The 19,003-nt window shown below is 36.4% G+C and overlaps 2 protein-coding genes and 1 pseudogene across 3 annotated transcripts; all 3 read left to right on the top strand.

The window, feature by feature from the left end:
• Positions 1-3,071: 3,071 nt before the first annotated feature.
• On the top strand, positions 3,072-3,452 carry LOC140815410 (uncharacterized). The gene has a single exon (XM_073174529.1). The coding sequence runs from the start codon at positions 3,072-3,074 to the stop codon at positions 3,450-3,452; it is 381 nt and encodes a 126-aa protein (XP_073030630.1).
• A 5,111-nt stretch (positions 3,453-8,563) lies between these two features.
• LOC140815074 (kinesin-like protein KIN-14S) lies at positions 8,564-13,651 on the top strand. 2 transcript variants are annotated; one of them, XM_073174178.1, is made up of 12 exons: positions 8,564-8,697; positions 9,484-9,605; positions 9,691-9,790; positions 9,892-10,188; positions 10,288-10,564; positions 11,387-11,548; positions 11,652-11,867; positions 11,965-12,002; positions 12,150-12,313; positions 12,407-12,520; positions 12,658-13,285; positions 13,360-13,651. In XM_073174178.1, the coding sequence occupies exons 1-12, from the start codon at positions 8,691-8,693 to the stop codon at positions 13,488-13,490; spliced, it is 2,256 nt and encodes a 751-aa protein (XP_073030279.1). In that variant the 5' UTR covers positions 8,564-8,690; the 3' UTR covers positions 13,491-13,651. The 2 variants fall into 2 exon arrangements, with proteins under 2 accessions (XP_073030279.1, XP_073030278.1); XM_073174177.1 differs by lacking the exon at positions 8,564-8,697 and adding an exon at positions 9,301-9,325.
• A 301-nt stretch (positions 13,652-13,952) lies between these two features.
• LOC140815409 (pentatricopeptide repeat-containing protein At3g05340-like) lies at positions 13,953-16,916 on the top strand (annotated as a pseudogene).
• The last annotated feature ends 2,087 nt before the right edge of the window (positions 16,917-19,003 follow it).

Genomic DNA, 19,003 nt, shown 5'->3' with positions numbered 1-19,003 from the left:
GAAGCATTAGGAGATGACGAGATTTTAAATGATTGAGGATTTAGTGTCGTGACTAATTTTAATAAGGATTTATAATCCATTTGCTTTATCATGAATCTTTTCTCCTTTTGTGTTTCCAAAAAACTTGGATTTGTATTGATTCCCTTTTCGTTTGAATCAATAAAAAGTTTATTTGGATGTATCAACGGTCGATTTCAGTTCATGATTAAATCATATATATGTTGGCAAACAAATATCTTAGAAGCTTTTACACTTGTAGGATATGGACGGAAGACCGGTATGAAACAACCGCAACCCGCGCTATGGAAATTGCAACAACAATCGGAATGATGCCGACAATGAAGGAAATCTACCTCCGCCACCAACACCAGGATTGACCCTAAGTCAAGTTGACTTAATGGTTGTGGCCACTACCATCCAAGGGTTGGGTAACACAAACGCCAATGGCAATCCGCCAATGGGTTCAAGTACCGCTATGAGTCTCTACGAAAGAATCGAACTCAAACATTCAACGGAGATTTGGACCCCGAAGTTGCCAAAAGTTGGCTCAAAAATATCGAGGCCCAACTCCGCTTACTCGAGATTCCCAACGAGTTCAAAGTGGATGTGGTAACACAATTTTTAGAGGAAAGAGCATACAAATGGTGGGAGATAATCTAATTAACTACGATAGTAAATGAACCAATAACCTGTCAACAGTTTCGAGAGGTATTCCTGAAACATTATTACCCAGCTGAGTGAGATTACATAAGTTGAGTGAATTTGAAAATTTCACTCAAACTTTGGATATGGCGATGGTGGAGTATACTTCAAAGTTCCACTCTCTTGGAACCTATGCCCCCACGATTATGGCTGATTATACCTTGAAGATGCACCGGTTCAAGCGGGGTCTGAGCAGCCGAATTCAATCAGCTTTATCAGTTCACCAACCCACGAGCTTTGCTGATCTAATGGCCGCAACAATAAGAGCCGAGACAGACATCAAACGCCGGGAAGAAGAGAACAAGAATAAGCGACCTCCTTCTGGACAATCTTTGCAAGGGAAACAACCATTCAAAAGACCACATCAGTCCACTGGGACCTTCAAGGGCGCTTCGTCCAGTCCAAACTATCAAGAGGCCAAGATGTGTCCTGTCTGCAATAATCGCCATTCTGGGGAATGCTGTAAGAATATATGTGTATGCTTCAATTGTGGGAAGTTGGGACGCCGAATCGCTGATTGTCCCGAGCCTAAGAAATGGACATGGTCAAATACTGAAACTACCCCCAACAAGCCGAAGGAAAATAAGCCTAACGCTCGTGTATTTGCAATAACTCAGGAAGAGGCAGATGACTCGAACAATGTCGTGGCGGGTACCATTCTAATCAGTGAAATTTCAGCTTATGTATTTTTTCATTGTGGTGCCACTCATTCGTTCATATCTAAAAGGTTCACTAAGAAATTAAGGCTTATACCTGTGATACTTGTCGAACCCTTTAGAGTAGCAACTCCTACTAGTAAGACAATTGAAACACATATGGTACACATGGATTGTAAGATCTGTATCAATGAGCACCTATTTCAAGCTGAATTGATTCAACTAAACATGGTGGAGTTCGATGACATTCTAGAAATGAATTGGCTATCAAAGGATCAGCAATTGTCGATTGTCTCTTGAAGAACGTCAAACTAAGGGCTCCGAACCAAGAAGATCGTTTATTATGGCAAAGTCAAGAAACAGATTCCATACTATCTGCTTCCCAGACTTGGAAAACCATGAAAAGTGGAGAAGAAGTTTACCTAGCTATCTTAAGCGAGGTAAAGGAAGAAATCACACTTGCACTAGAAGAGTTTCCGGTAGTACAAGAGTTTCCGGATGTTTTTCCTGAAGAACTCCCTGGCACAATCCCAGATCGCGAAGTGTAATTTGATATTAATTTATTCCCCAATGCTACATTAATCTCAAAAGCGCCGTACCGAATGGCTCCGGCAGAGTTAAAAAAAACTCAAAGAACAATTTCAAGAATTGCTGGATAAGAAGCAAATCCGACCAAACGCATCTTCATGGGGAGCTCATGTTCTATTTGTAAAGAAAAATGGCAGAAGTATGAGATTGTGTATCGATTACATGGAACTGAATAAGATCACAATCAAGAATAAGTACCCACTTCCAAGGATAGATGCCATGTTTGACCAACTCAAAGGAGCTACAGTCTTTTCCAAACTCGATTTAAGGTCAGGCTACCACCAACTAAAGGTCAAAACAGACGATATTCCGAAGACAGCCTTTAGAACAAGGTATAGACACTATGAGTTCATGGTAATGCTGTTTGGATTAACAAACGCTCCGGCAGTAGTCATGGATCTCATGAACAGGGTGTTCAAACCGTTTCTTGACAAGTTTGTGTTAGTATCCATCGACGATATTCTGGTATATTCTTCAAGTGAGGAAGATCACAAAGAACATCTTCGTCTCACCCTCCAGACACTGAGAGAAAATGAACTGTACGCCAAGTTCAAGAAATGTGAATTCTGGCTAAAGAGCGTCATATTATTGGGACACATAATATCAGCAGCAGGAGTATCTGTGGATCCTAAGAAATTAGAAACAATCATGGATTGGTCGAGGCAGAAGAATGTAACAGAAATTCGAAGCTTCTTGGGACTAGCAGGTTATTATCGAAAACTTGTTGAAAGATTCTTTTCAATAGCCATACCCCTCACTAAACTCACACAAAAGAATCTAAGTTTTCAATGGAATGAAGAATGTGGGCAAAGCTTCGAGACCTTGAAAAAGCAACTCGCCTCTACGCCGGTATTGGTATTGCCAATTGAAGGAAAAGATTTCACCAGCTACAGCGATGCTTCAAAAGGAGGTTTAGGATGTGTGCTCATGCAAGATGGAAGAATAATTGCCTACACTTCAAGACAATTGAAACCATATGAGCAAAACTATCCGACGCATGACCTCGAACTAGCTGCAGTGGTGTTCGCACTAAAAATTTGGAGACATTATCTTTATTGAACTAAGTGTGAAATTTTCACTGATCATCAAAGCCTCAAATATTTGTTCACTCAAAAAGAACTAAATATGCGGCAGAGACGATGGATTGAACTCCTGAAAGATTACGACTTGACAATAATCTATCATCCGGGTAAAACGAACAAGGTAGCTGACGCTTTGAGCCGGAATAATATGGACATAGTAATTCTAGCGTCACTTTCAGCACAACCATGCCTACAAGAAATGATCAAGATAAGTCAAGATCGAGACCCCAATTTGGTGAAACTGAAACAACAAGCTGAAGAAGGAAAATCATTGGATCTCCAGACAGATGAAAAGGGAGTGGTGTGGATGAAAGGACGATTAGGTGTACCTGATATTGAAAATCTTCGACATGAAGTGATGTCTGAAGCACATAAGTCAAAATTTTCAGTCCACCCCGGCAGTACCAAGAGGTACAGAATTTGAAGAAAAACTTCTGGTGTAGTGGAATGAAAAAGGACGTTGCAATGTTTGTTTCTAAGTGTCACGTGTGCCAACAAGTCAAACCAGAACACCAGAGACCTAGTGGACTTCTTCAACCATTAGAAATCTCGGAATGGAAATGGGAACATATTTTCATGGATTTTGTAATCGATTTACCAAAGTCGAGACAATGTCATGATGGAATATTGGTAATCGTAGACAGACTCACGAAGTCCGCACACTTCTTACATGTCTGCATGAATTATAATATGGATAAACTGGCCACCTTATACATGAATGATATCGTACGATTACATGGAGTTCCAGCCAACATACTATCAGACAGAGATCCTAGGTTTGCGTCTCGTTTTTGGAAGATCTTTAAACAAGTTATGAGGACTAAAGTTACTATTAGTACGGTATATCATTCTCAAACTGATGGCTAAACTGAGAGGACAATACAAACTCTTGAGCACATATTGAGAGAATGTGCTCTAGACTTCAGTGGTAATTGGAGTGAACATTTGCCCTTAATCGAGTTTGCATACAATAATAGTTATCACATCAGTATTGGAATGACACCATATAAAGCTTTGTATGGACAAAAGTGTCGATCACCACTATATTGAGATGAAGTAGGAGAAAAGACCGTCGTTGGACCCGAGCTAATCCAAGAAACAGTGGATAAGGTTGCTATGATCAATGAGAGACTAAAAACTGCACAAAATCGATAGAAAAGCTGGGCTGACCTAAAAAGAAGACCCGTGGAATTTGAAGTGGGCGAAAAAGCATATGTGAAAGTGTCACCCATGAAACGTGTAATCCGATTCAATAAGGCTGAAAAATTGAATCCCAGATATGTTGGACCTTTTGAAATTCTAGAGAAAGTGGGAAAAATTGCTTACCGATTAGCACTTTCACCCGATATGTCAAGAATCCACAATGTTTCCATGTTTCGCAGCTAAGAAAATATATTTCCGATCCAAGTCATATTCTGGAGGCTGAACCACTTCTGGTTGAGGGCAATCTAAATGAAAAACTGAAGTACGAGGAGGTTTCAATTTGAATTGTGAATAAAAAAGACCAAGTACTGAGGCGACGAACTATTCCATATGTCAAAGTACAATGGTCCAATCATACCAAAGAAGCTACTTGGGAGTTGGAAGAAAAGATGCGAGAGCAATACCCTTATCTCTATGAAGATCGGGTATAGCCAAGTTTCGAGGACGAAACTTCTCATAAGGTGGGAAGGATGTTGTGACCTGAAATTAATCACACAAGAAAAGCCTTTAAACTCCATTCAGGCCATGAATTCAAAGCTAAATTTGAAGATCTAGAACAGTCTTTTAATAGTGGCTGAATTTGAAGAGCCATAACAGCCTTTTAGTGGTGTTTAAAGCCCTTAAGGAGGCCATAAACATGGATGTAATGACATTGAATGAGAGCCTTTTCATCTCCCTTTCACGAGCCTATAAATACCATGGATGATGACAAAAAAAAAAGGCACAAAACATTCACAAAAATTCGAAAATTTCAGCAGAAAATAGCCATACTTTCGAGCTCCCTAGCAGCTATTTTCGAAGCACCTGCAACAGCCGAGTTCATGTCCATTTTGAGGCAATCCAATAGCTTTTGTGTTCGAATTTTAGTCGTCATTTCCTCAAATATTTGAAGATAATAATCAAGTAAGTGGGTTTTTACTATACTCTTATGTACACTTGCATTTCATAAGTGTACTAATTGATATATATATCGACATACTTGTTCTTCGTAAGTATGTCCACATTTGCTTGAAAATACCTTATGTATGTTTTTTTGAAATTCGATCGGTGATATGCTCATAATAGTTTGCATTTTTGCTATCATATCTCTCATTGTTACCACTTTCAACGTGCTTAATTGACATATTTTTGATTTTATTGTAGGATGAAGTTGTGCTATAAATATGGGCTAAATATGGTGATTTTATATCACAAATAAAGTTGTCGATATAATCTTAGTGGAAAACTTGAACATAAAAATTCAGAAGTGATTTTTGGATAAGGCGTGAGAAAAATTCAGAAGTGGTTTTTGAATAAGGCGTTATCACACTTTATGACTACTCTTCGGCTTCCTAGTGAGAGTTAAGAATTTTCATATCAAAGAATAAATATAAGATAGAGTTTTTTCCATAAAAAAGCTCATATTTTAGTGGATGATTCCTAATATCTTTTAGATTTTAGAATGGCAAGAAAAGATTTAGTGTAAGAAACTATTTTTACAAGAAACTCAAACAACCTCACGTATATGAGCTATTTTTCTATTTGGATTTGCCTAGTATTCACGTGAAGAGGGAAAGAGGTGGCAGAATCAAGAAATAAATCTCCAAATATTCTGCAATCACCAACAACTCACAATTCCTTTCACCATCATCACACGAAAAGAAGAAGAAAAAAAGCACACGATTTTCTCCACAACTCTATGATAAGTTTTATTTCTGGTTTAAGGGTTGTTTTTATTATTTAATTTATCACTGTGAGATATTCGTTCTTAGATTTAATATTTTTTGTTATTTCAAGTATTTGTCGATTTATGATTTAATTATATGAATATGGTATATCGATTAATTTGACAATTTAATTCAATATAGGATTTTCTACTGCTAACCATGAATTCAGTGATCCGTAATTGTCATGAATGATTGGTACACGATTAGCATAGATTATGTGTGTTGTGATATCATAATATATTTAATCTAAATAATCAAAAAAACTGGATTTATCAATTGCAGCTATCTCGGTTGTTAGATTTTAGGATTAACTTTTTTCACATATCTAAAAGCTATCATTAATTAATATGGAACACTATCGTGCCCAGTTGGTTATTGATAGGTTTTGACGAGATGCTGGGTTTGGTCAATTAATTTATAAAAAAACAAGAAATTTAGCGGCTATCCCTATAATTCTAAGGTTAATTGCTTGGAACAACTTGAATAAATTATTTGTTTGCCGATTAACAATGATATAATTAAATAATGGAACTCTCTTGAATCAGATCTTTCTCATATTAAATTCTTCACTTTATTCTAGTTGATTAATTATCATTTAAATTTTTTGTCTTCCTTTCTTAGACAAATTTAGTTTAGTATTTCATTAAATTCATATAAAAAATCCCCCCTTTTATTTGCATTTTTACTCAAAAAAATCATCTCCCGTTCTCTGTGGATTCGACCTTGCTCACCATTACACTAATTTTATTTAGAGAATAGGAATTTAAGTTTGGTGGCACAACGACAACAAACCAATCGACATGGTATATTCGTTCCTATTTGTTATGAACATTATTGAACAAGTTGTTGTTGGATATTAATTATAATATTTGAAAGCATGTATGAAATATTTGAAATGCACTGTAATGATCCGAATTAGAAATGACAAGCAAATTCCGATATTTGATATGTTTTGTTTAAGACCCTGATGCGGTGGGATATAATAACCGTTCTTTTGGCCTCGCCCCTTAGAGGAGTAACATATAGGGGACTGATCAGTAAACCATGGAAATGAGATGATGTTCAGTGCTATGTTTGTATCTTGTTCGTATTCGATTCAACATGCTTATGATTGAGATTATGATAATATATTCGTATAATTATCACCTTGATATTTGTTATGCCCGATCGACCCCCATGTAATGAGTATTTCTCAAGTACTCACCCCTTACATTCTCACCCCAGATAAGAACGAGGAAAAAATCGAAGATAAAGAACGAGAATACTTTTGAGGATGATGATCCGATTCAAGACCATTTTTTTTATTTTGTCTTTTAGTTAGATTATCGCATTTTACGCTTCCGCATTTCGTTTCAATCGCATTGTAAAAACAATTATTGATTTACATAATAGACTAACTTTTGGTTATTTGATGTATTACGTGGCTTGTTGTTATACGATTTTAAATTGTTAAACAACGCCGATGACACGTCTCGGTTTTGGGGCGTGACAGCTTGAGTGGTGAGATTTTCAAATAGGGGTGTTGCTTTATTTATTGAGATGTATATGCTATCTAGATCACATATTATCTTCGCGTTGAAATTTGTAATAAAGTATTCATTTTAAGATATATATCAATCCGAGATAGATCAAAATCTCTTTTTCTATTCTTCGAGTAGCCCATTTTCAAAATTATTTCCCTTGAAAGCCTAGGATTCTAAATCTTCATGCCCAAGTTTTCCATCTTTTATTTTGCATTATATATTTAATCCATGTCAAAAATTTGTGTGAGACGATATCACGAGTTGTATTTGTGAGACGAGTCTCTTATTTGGGTCATCCATGAAAAATTATTATTTTTTATGCTAAGAATATTACTTTTTATTGTGAATATGAATATGGTTGACCCGTCTCACAGATTAGTATCCGTGAGACGGTCTCATATGAGACTCACTCTTAATCCATATACCCTCAAAATTCAAATTACCCCTTTGAAGTTTTCAATTTTTGAAAAAATATATGTATATATAAGTAGATTTTGACAGAAAATAAATAGTTTTCGGTTTAAAATAATATGATATTCATTAATAACATGAATCATATTTCACAAGTACACTGAAAATAACTACGTTCCTCATGACTAAGTTGATGTCAATATTCTATACGTTACTCATCTAAAAAAAGACAAAAACTTGTGTGAGACGGTCTCACGGGTCGTATTTGTGAGACGAATCTATTATTTGGGTCATCTATGAAAAATATTATTTTTTATGTTAGGTGTATTATTTTTTATTGTGAATATTGGTAGGATTGTCCGTCTCACAGATTAAGATCTGTGAAACTGTCTTACATGAGACTCACTCCTAAAAAAAGACCAATAATCAATAGTAAATTTCCAGAAAATATTCATGCTTGTATAAAAAAAGCACTAATGCTCCATTTCGACAAAAACATGCATTTAAACATACTAACAAAAATATATAATTTAAATCAAAAGCGCTTACTCCAGCCCCGAGATAAGCTCTGGGCTACGGCCGGCCCGGCCCGGCCCGGCCCGGTTATGAAATTATAGCCGTTGTAAGAAGATGGTTAAGTTAAACGGTTCGGATTGCTCCAATTTTAAATTTTGAAAAGAAAAGGGGCCGATTCAACGTTTCACATCCATTCTCTCTCTCTCTCTCTCTCTCTCTCCGTAAATTTCAGCTCTGAAATTCGATTTTCTGCTACAGTTTTTCTCGGTCTATCAGTGGAAAGAGCGGCGATTAACTGTTGTCATGGACGGTAATCTCTCTCTATTCGCTTGTCTTCTTTTCCATATTTGGTTTTTGGGATGTTTTGACCTAGTGTTCTTGGTTTTTTTTTTACTTTCGATTTCCTAGTGAATTTTTGGGTTTTATAGTTATTTTGGACTTAACGTTCCTATTTTCAACTTCAACTGTTCGCGAGACTAGTAGGTTTTAGTGTTAATATTTATCTGATATTAATATTCTCAATTTTCATCGTTCGGCCAGAATTGGGGTTTTCATGTTAATTTTACCTGATGTTTCTGTTCTCAATTTGAATTTTTCGAAGAAATGTGGATTTTAAACTTCAGTTGATCTGGTGAACTGCTGTTTTTAGTGTTAATTTTGATCTGATATTAATATTTTCAATTTTCATCGTTCTCAGAATCGTCGATTTATAGTGTTAATTTTTACCTGATGTTCCGAATTTTAATTTTAACTATTCAAGCACATTGAGGATTTTTAGTATTAATTGTAACCCCATATTTCTATGTCGATTTCATATGTACCAGATAATTGTGTTTTTTTATGGTTATATTTTATCCCTATTTTTCTATCGTTATTGTTCAGGAGAAAGGTAGCTTCTAAATTTTTAGAAATTACAGAGTTCTCTCCGATGAAAGCTGGTGGTTGGTTGAAGGAAAAATCTTGACATTTTCTCATTCTGCTGTTGTTTACTTTATTTTCTTGACAAATTAAGAAACATAAACGAAATGGGGTAGTTTTACTGAAGATCCGGTGACATAATTATTGTGAACTCTGATTGGGGATTTTTAATTTGAAGGAAATAGTGGTCTGGTAGATATCTGCAGTGCTGCCTCTGAGGACACCCAAGAATTTTGTTCTTATCCGCAGCAGACTCTTCCTATTCTTCAGAAAATCCAAGATCTCGGAGAGAAAGTAAACGTATGTGGTTACTGGCAGAAGCATTTTCATTTTAGCTGTTTCACTTTGGCTGCTACTATCGACTATAACACTGCTTTACTTTCAGATTATTAGGAATGAACACGCGCTGCTGTGTGATGAAGTTAAGGGCTTCACAGCTCATTCTTTTATTGGTTCCGAAGCTTTCACTGCTCTTCAGAATCTTGGTGCGTTTCCTGTTCTGTACAATCTTAGTCTCCTTGAGATTTTTTGACAAGTTTTGACGCATAAATGAAACTTATTAATGCTATATTTTGTCGAGTTATAGTCACCGAACATGAACTTCTGAAGAAGAAAAGTCATGAAGAGTGCGAACTACTAAAAAAGCAGTATCTTGAAGAATCATCTGAAAGAAAGATTCTTTACAATGAAGTCATTGAACTCAAAGGAAATATCAGAGTCTTCTGTAGGTGTAGGCCCCTAAAACAAGAAGAGATTGGAGATGGTTTGACTTCAGTCCTTGATTTTACCTCGTCTAAGGAAACCGAGCTACAGATCATCTGCTCTGATTCTTGTCGAAAGCAGTTCAAGTTGGATCATGTATTTAGACCTGAGGACAGCCAGGGTAGATAGAACTGACTTTAAATGTTGTGCATTACCTTTTTTTGAGATCTAACAAACTTCTTTGAATTGTTAATCATTAATCCATGAAATTCCAATGCAGAGGCTATCTTTGTTCAAACTCTGCCCATAGTGACCTCTGTCTTGGATGGTTATAATGCATGCATATTCGCCTATGGACAAACTGGAACGGGTAAGACATATACAATGGAAGGAACACCTGAAAATAGGGGAGTAAACTACAGAACTCTGGAGGAACTCTTTAGATTATCAAAAGAAAGGAACTGTATGAAATATGAATTGTCTGTCAGCATGCTAGAGGTTTACAATGAAAAGATAAGGGATCTCCTGGTCGAGAACTCGAACCAACCTGCCAAGAAGTAAGGCTCTATTAATCTTTCTTATCTTGCCTTTTCTTTTGTATTATGAACCTTGTGTCCAGGGGAAGCTAATCAATAAAAACCTGTAGAAATTATATAGCTAACAAAATTCTACCCCATATTTTAAAGAATTTCCCGGTCACCCATTTGGATGTTGAGTATATATAGCACTGCTTCCAGGTTATAGAAACACATTTGCATTCCACTGAACGGAGAACAGTTTTCATTCAATCAACCAACTATAGAATCAAGAATTTGGAGGAATTGCATGTTTCTTATTTTAGGCACATGGCCACATGTATAACATATTCTATACACCATGTTTCCTCATTGCTACGTGCCAAATGGATCTGACCTCGTTTTGCGGTTTTCCTGCTCAAAACAAGCTTCAAATTTATTTGCTTTAATATTTTTTATTCCTGAGACATACTTGATACTTCTTCCTAAGATTTACACAATTTAGGAAATAATTATATATTTTAAATGACAACTTAATTGGCCCTTACATCGCACCGATCTTAACATCATAAAAATAAAAGAAGGATATGGGTTTAACGATTTATTTGAACAAAACATAGAGGAAAGGTTTTTGAGTTTCAATGGCAGAATAACTTGCATTACAGAAATAACAGACTTAAGAAACAAGAAATAAGGATATGGAATTTAAGAAGTTTCACCGTTTCTCAATCAATCTGGAGGTACTTGCTAAAAAGCAGGATTCAAGAATGCTCTCTGTAAGAAAGGATTCATAGTCAATATATTGATTTATAAGTTTTTCTTTTATGGGGAAGGTCCACGAGAGTTAACACTTTGCAAATGCAGGCTGGAGATTAAGCAATCGGCTGAAGGTACTCAGGAGGTCCCTGGACTTGTTGAAGCACAAGTTTTTGGTACAGATGAAGTTTGGGGCCTGCTAGAATTAGGTGGTCGAGTAAGATCCGTTGGATCAACAAATGCTAATGAGCTGAGTAGCCGGTCTCACTGGTAAAATTCAGTACTGTTTTATCTGCATTCTTTTTTTTTATGGGTTCATCTGATTCAGTATAAAGGAATGCCTATGTTCATATAACATTATATTGTCATGCAGTTTGTTACGTGTGACTGTTGTCGGAGAGAATTTAGTAAATGGGGAAAGAACGAAAAGTCGTTTATGGTTGGTTGACCTGGCAGGAAGTGAGCGCGTAGGTAAGATTGAAATTGAAGGTGAAAGGCTGAAGGAATCTCAGTTTATAAATAAATCTTTATCTGCACTGGGGGATGTTGTCTCTGCCCTCGCTTCCAAATCATCTCATATTCCATACAGGTGTCCTCTCTATTATCCTCTGTGATTGTGTTGTGTGGAAGGGAAGAGTTCTTAAATTCCAAAATTATTTTGTAACCATATCTTTCTCTACCTTCAGGAATTCGAAACTTACTCATATGCTGCAGAGTTCTTTAGGTGAGCAAATTGATTTTTTTTGACTGATTGACTTGAATCACATTTTTAATTCTGGAACTGCGTTCTTGATTAAATATTCTGCAACAGAGACCAAGCTCTTGGTGATACAGTTTTTCTACTAATAACACCAATTGGAACTGAATGCAGGAGGAGACTGTAAAACTTTGATGTTTGTTCAAATCAGCCCAGTTGCGGCTGATTTAGGTGAAACTCTTTGTTCTTTGAATTTTGCTAGTCGCATACGGGGAGTAGAGCATGGACCTGCTCGGAAACAGACAGACCATGCAGAGCTTTTGAAATACAAGCAGTTGGTATGGAGAAACAATCAATCTACTTTTCTGGTATATCAATTCACACGCACTCCTATTAATTCCCTTTCCTCGTTATTTGTTTTGCATTAACAGGCAGAAAAGGCAAAACAAGATGAGAAGGAAACAAAGAAGTTGCAGGACAATATTCAGGCTTTGCAGTTAAGGCTTGTCGCTAGAGAACATATTTGCAAAAATCTTCAAGATAAGGTATAATCTATATGTCCTCGCATGTATAGATTGCAACTCAACATCAACTGGTTGAAGTACGAAAATTAATTTTTTTTTCAGTTCACTCTATTTCTTGGTGTTCTTGTCACTACGATTGTTTGATATATACTCTACAGGTTCGAGACCTTGAAAATCAATTAGATGTGGAAAGAAAAACTAGAATAAAACAGGAGAGCAGAGCTTTGTCCTCAATTTCAACTAAGCCCTCAGCTGTATCAACTTCAAACCGAGGACAAATGACAACTGATAAAAAGCCACCTTTGCCCCCAACAAAGGTGAGGTTGCCACTTCGAAGAATCACAAACTTTATGACAAATCCATCTCCCATTCCCTCGAACAAACACAAGGCGTCATTTTTACCAGTTGTGGACGAACACAAAGAGAATATATCAGATGACAGGGCTAAGCCAATTTTTAAAGCAAGGCGAGGCTCTGTTGTTGTAAGACTTCCACCATCAACAAATCAGCTTCTTCAACCCAGAAGAAGGGCTTCCGTTGCAACTCTCCGCCCTGAATCTAGCTCAAACATGACAACTCCACTTCACTATTCGACTGTCAGATCAAGGCCTGATCGTGCTGTGGGCCGACAATCATTTGTGTGGGATCCAAAAAAAGTATGGAAAACATCAAGAGTATCTTCTCCGCTGCCACAATGGAGACAAATGCCAAATGCCGCCACAGAAGCTACACCTCTTTCCTTTAGAAGTAGTAAATTCAGAGGAAGTCCCCCTTCACAAGCATCAGGTCAGCAAACTTTCCAGAAAAGTATATATAAAATGTGATTTCGTTTCGTTAATGCTCTGTCTCCACCACATCAGGTTCACTGATTCCGAGGCATCCTACGGTTGTGGCGCTACATAAGAAACAGTTGGTTTGGAGTCCACTGAAGTTCAGAAGCATGAAAAACAACCGGAAGTCGTTATTGTCATTACCCAATTTCAACAATTAAAATGCATGTATTCTATCATTTCCTTTCGTTACTTTTATATAGGGAGAGTTTTGCATCATGATTCTTGCTAACGGAAACTGGATCGTTCTTCTTGATCATTGGGGATTTCCATGTTGTTCTACTGAATGTAAATGACAAAGCAGGCATTTCAATTGGATTATTTCTTCACTTTGTTTAAGACACCTTTTTTTTTTTACCAAGTCCTGCAACAGTCATTATAGTCTCAAGTTGACTAATAAAACACGTTTCCTACACTAGGACCAAACTTAGTTAACAAATTTAAGTAATTTTTTCTCGAAGATTTGCATTTTATCAAGTCCAACATGGAAAATCGAAAAAAATCTAAAATATTTTTAGTTAGGAAAAAAGAGTTGATACGATGTATTGGGTTAGCTACATAAAATTAAATTAAAATATAAAAAATTGGATACGACTCGTCGAGTTAATAATTATATGTAGGTCATGTTGGGTACATCACATTATTTTGCAATGTTCAAGGATAAGATAAAGTTCAATTTTTGTGATTCTATAGAAGTAAAGAATATTTAAATAATATTTTGAATAGGTAAACTTTTTTTGAAAACTTGTAAGATCCAAATTGCAATATTTTTTTGGAAATTAAGTATCGAAACAGGTCATTTTGGGTATTTGTAAAATGTAGGGATGTAAACAAACCAAACCGTTCGCGAGCTATTCAGAGCTCGGCTCGATAAAAAGCTTGTTAGAGTTCGTTCGTTAATCATATCAAACCAAGCTCAAGCTCGATTTTGAGCTCGACAACTTAATCAAATCAAGCTCAAGCCTAAGCGTATTCAGCTCGTGAGCTCGCAAACATGTTCGTTAATAGGCTCGCGAGCTCGAACTCGGCTCGTTTAGGTGGCTCGTTAGCTCGAGCTTGACTCATTTGTTGAGTTGACAAATAAAAATATTAGTACTAATAAAAGTTAAACTTTTATGTCTAATATAAAATTAGTTCATAGATATATTTAATTTTAACAAGCTCGAATCAAGCTCAAATTCGAGCTCAATTGTATGTTTTACGAGCTTGAAAACGAGCCGAGCTCAAGTCAGGCTTGTTAAATATGATAAACGAGCTATTAATAAACCAAACTCGAGCGCGGCTTGATTAACATGATAAACGAGCTTTTAACGAGTCGAACTCGAGCTTTTCACAAGCTTAGTAATTTCAAAACAAGTCGAATTCAAGCCTGATGATAAAAGCTCGAATAAAACTCGAGCTCGAGCTTGAGCTTGAATTAATCTTAAACGAGCCAAGCTCAAGCCTTATAGCTTGGCTCGTTTGGATCAATATTTATATTATTTAGAAAATAAATTAAAAATCCTATAAAAAAATCAGTTTTGGTGCTTCTATTGTCAAGGACCCACCATTCCTTGACTTCAGAAACCCATCAGAAAGTCGAACGATCCTTGTAACTTATAGCTTTTTGCTGAATGCGTATGGGAAATATGGCGAACTCTGTGATGCAGTCAAGCTGTTTGAAGATACGCCCCTTAAAGCCACTGCCCCTTGGAACTCGCTTATCTCAGTTTTCTTGAAACATGGGGACTTAAAATTGGGATTTGGGTAATTTCAGAGTGATTATTGGTTCGGGGGTTTATCGGTTTGACCATGGGAGTTTAACCTCGGTTTTGTGGGCTTGTGATGGCAGTTGAGTTGAATCACTCGGGATCGTAAAGATGATACACGCATTGGCCGTTTCATGAGGATATGAAAAGGAGATATCGGGAGAGAATGCCTTGATGACATCTTATTTCAGATGTTTGGCTTCTGATCAGGGCGTGCATGTTTTTATGGGATGGAGGAGATAAATGTGATAACATGGACAGCATTGATTTCGGAAGCTGTTTGCTAACATGTATTACAGTGCAGTGCCTCCCAATCATTTGAAATATTTGAGCGAGCTTATGGCATGCTCTGGGTTGCAAGCACACAAGGAAGGGTCTCAAATTCATGGTGTTGTATGGAAGTTGGGGATTCAATCAGATATTTGCATACTAGTGCGTTGATGGATATGTATTCTTACTGTAGTCGTGTGGAAGAAGCATGGTTGATGTTTGAGTCTGGTGAGAATTTTGATGAAGTTTCTGTAACTTTTATGCTTACTGGTTATGCACAAAATGGTTTTGAGGAAGAGGCCATCCAGATTTTTGTGAAAATCGTAAATGTTGGCGCCAAGTTGGACCCGAACATGGTTTCCGCCGTTCCTCGAGTTCGTGGCATCGACACTGCTTGGGGTCTTGGTGCAAAAGTTCATACATTGGTTATCAAGAAAGTATTTATGTCTAATGTCTTTGTTAGCAATGGATTGATCAAAATGTATGCAAAATGTGTAGAGTTGGAAGAATCCGTGAAGGGCTTCGATAGCATGCCTCAGAAGAATCAAGTTTCATGGAACTCCATGATTGCTGCATTTGCTCGTCGTGGGAATGGCTTAAAAAAATGAATTCAGAAGGCGTGGAACCAACACATGTTACATTTCTATCCTTGCTTCATGCTTGTATTCATGCAGGACTTGTACACTAGAGTATAAGCTTCCTTAAATCAATGGAGGCATCATATGGAATACATTCAAGACCGGATCATAATGGTTGTATTATCAACATGCTTGGCCGATCAGGACTTGTGAGAGAAAAGCTAAGAACTTAATAGAGAAGCTACCTATGAAGCCTGATGTACTTGTTTAGCAAGCATTACTTGGGGCTTGCGGCATTAATGGTGATATTGACACAGGGAAGTATGCTGCTGACCGGCTAGCTGAGGCGGCACCGGATAGCTCGGCCTGAGGCGGCACCGGATAGCTCGGCACCATATATTTCCATGGCCAAAATTTATTCTTCCAGAGGGAGATGGAAAGAAACAGCAGGAATAATTAAGAGGATGAAGGAGAGGGGGATTGCAAAAGAGATGGGATAAGTTGGATTGAGATTGAGAAGCAGATTCACAGTTTGGTTGTTGCTGATACACTAGGTGATGATGTCTGTATTGTTGAAGTTGTTTAGGCACATGAGAGATGAAAGAGCTTGGTAGATGCTACCCATACGGATAGTGTCTTCATCCACTCAACACACGACATGGTCACTCATCTATATATAATGGTTGAACGAATGACGATGATTTATCCACTGAGCACACATGTCATGTTTTGAGTGGGCAAGGACACTACTCATATGAGTAGTATGAATAAAACAAGATGAAGGAATCAGTGGTTCCATAGATATTGACTTCTAATTCTTCCAACTATTGTTTCAAGGGATAGGTGACCGACAAACTGGTTCTTCCTCTCTATTTTCTTTCCATATACGGATGCATGAGCATGACAGACGTTCGACTCGAGCTCGGCTTGAGTTCATTCATAATGTATATGATATAAAACTATCGATTCAGTTTTGTTTTGTTTTTTTAAACGGTCGATCAAATGCTCAGTCCTGCTGGGAACTGGCTGTGATGATCATAGTCAATTTCTTGTAGGACAAATTGTCTCTAACAAATTGAACTAGTTTTTCGTTATAGATTACTTGTAGCAAATTGATTTGGTTTGACCAATAATTTATCTGTAGATTATTTGTAGGAGATTGGTTTGCTCAATACTTCAATAGGATACTGATTAAGCACGAATATTAACTTTGTTTCGTATAGATTTTTAGGTCGTTTTGGTGTTTATCTCGTGTATTTATTTGCATCCAAAAATTTATGGTTATTCATTGTTTTTTTTTTTAATGTTGACTGAAACTTGCGAGACATGCCGAGAAAACTTTGTAAACTATGGTAAAAAAGGCTGTCAAAGGCCAAGAAGAAGCCTACGTACACGTACATTGGCCTGTGGTTTGATTCTAATACGAACGTGCTCGAGAGCATGGGAATGCACAAGTTTAAGGGACGCGATTGTAACCCTAATTACAATGATATTTATATCAATTATATCGTACGATTTTATTGTTATATCTTGAGATTTTGTATTCAATCTATAACAAGAATTTGATAAATCGAATTATTTTTGGTATAAAAATATAGCATCGGTCATTTTGAATACCTACTATTCCAAACTTTAATTTTAAGATTTCAATAAATTTTATTGAGACTACGATAAGTTCAAGATAAAACTAAGTTTTATAACTTGTTTTAATTTCAATAAACTTAATGCGTTCTTGCTCTTAATTATTTATTGATATTAGTGTATCATTGTCTATGAATAATTTGGCCAATTAATGTTAGAATATTTCTAGTAGTTTCAGTTTTGGTTATTGAAAATTACACAATATCGAGCTATTTCACAATCCAGCCGTTCTTTAATTGTAAATTCAAATTTTCGTACCGATGGATCTTTTCAAGTCGTTCAGACAGAATATCAAGAGTTCAAGCTGTTCACGTAAGAAAGTCAATCTGCAGTACTTCTAAGCTCTAGATGCAAACGATTATCTGTCAGTCTGACATGAACAAAGTTCTACATGCACTAGATGTGTTCAAACTGTTTAACTCCAACCGTACTGCAAACGATCAGATTTGAGTAAATTCAAAGGATGCTACAAGTCAAGCCGTTTATGATAAAGTATGATGACACGGTTTCCTACCAACTCTGAATGACAAAATATTTCTTAATATGTTTTAAGTCAATCAACTTTTCAGATGATACTTGAGCTAAAGACGGAAAAATCAATCGAAATTAATTGGCATTTTATTACAGTGTACAATGATGATAGTGTCAAGGCCATTTTGTCGAGAACAAGTAAAAAGATTGTTGAAAAATGAATTCGACATTTGGAGCTTCTCAATTATATATATGCAGACTTCAAAGAGAAGAAACAATCGAACTAACTGATTATTTTCTCAAGCCTGCATACTTATAAGATCTTTGAGGATACTTAAGAATTCATATTTCAAGCTACTCACATGATACATGCCTATCAGAATATATCAGATCGTCAATGATCAATTTGTGCTACATACTGACTCAAGAAGTCAATCTGACCATTTGGTAGTTTGTATTGTTTTCCGGTGAACCTAGAGTTCTTAAACATCAAGATCTTGTAAGTGATCACTAATAATTTTGGTTTAGTCAGTTATAAGTTCTAGATGAAGTGGATTATTACAAGACCTAAAACCAAAGTCTTTTAGTGAAAACTTTTCTAAGTGGAAGAAGGAGTGACATATGAGTGTTATTTCCGAACATTCATAAAATATCTATCTCATTTCATTACACTGCTTATATTCTTGCATATTATTTTTAATATGTTTCTTTTTAACTGCCTTATATGTATTTTATCATTAATCAAGCCAGACTGTTTTCGCACTTAGTTAATTTTTAGTGGTCCATCAAAGGTATCCGTTCAAGAATATTTCTTCACAACCAAAAAAATTGTTAAAACATCTAAAAGTTATGAAAATCATTTAAGAGTTTATTCAACCTCACTAAACTCTACTCCGATCCCAACAAGTAATATCAGAGCAGGCTTTTCTTGAACTCTGAAAAATATATAATTTTAAATGACATCCT

Source organism: Primulina eburnea, chromosome 15 (genome assembly GCF_022965805.1).
Source record: "Primulina eburnea isolate SZY01 chromosome 15, ASM2296580v1, whole genome shotgun sequence".
NCBI lineage: Eukaryota > Viridiplantae > Streptophyta > Magnoliopsida > Lamiales > Gesneriaceae > Primulina > Primulina eburnea.
Note: the sequence above shows the minus strand (reverse complement) of the source record. Positions and strands in the feature narration are given on the sequence as shown.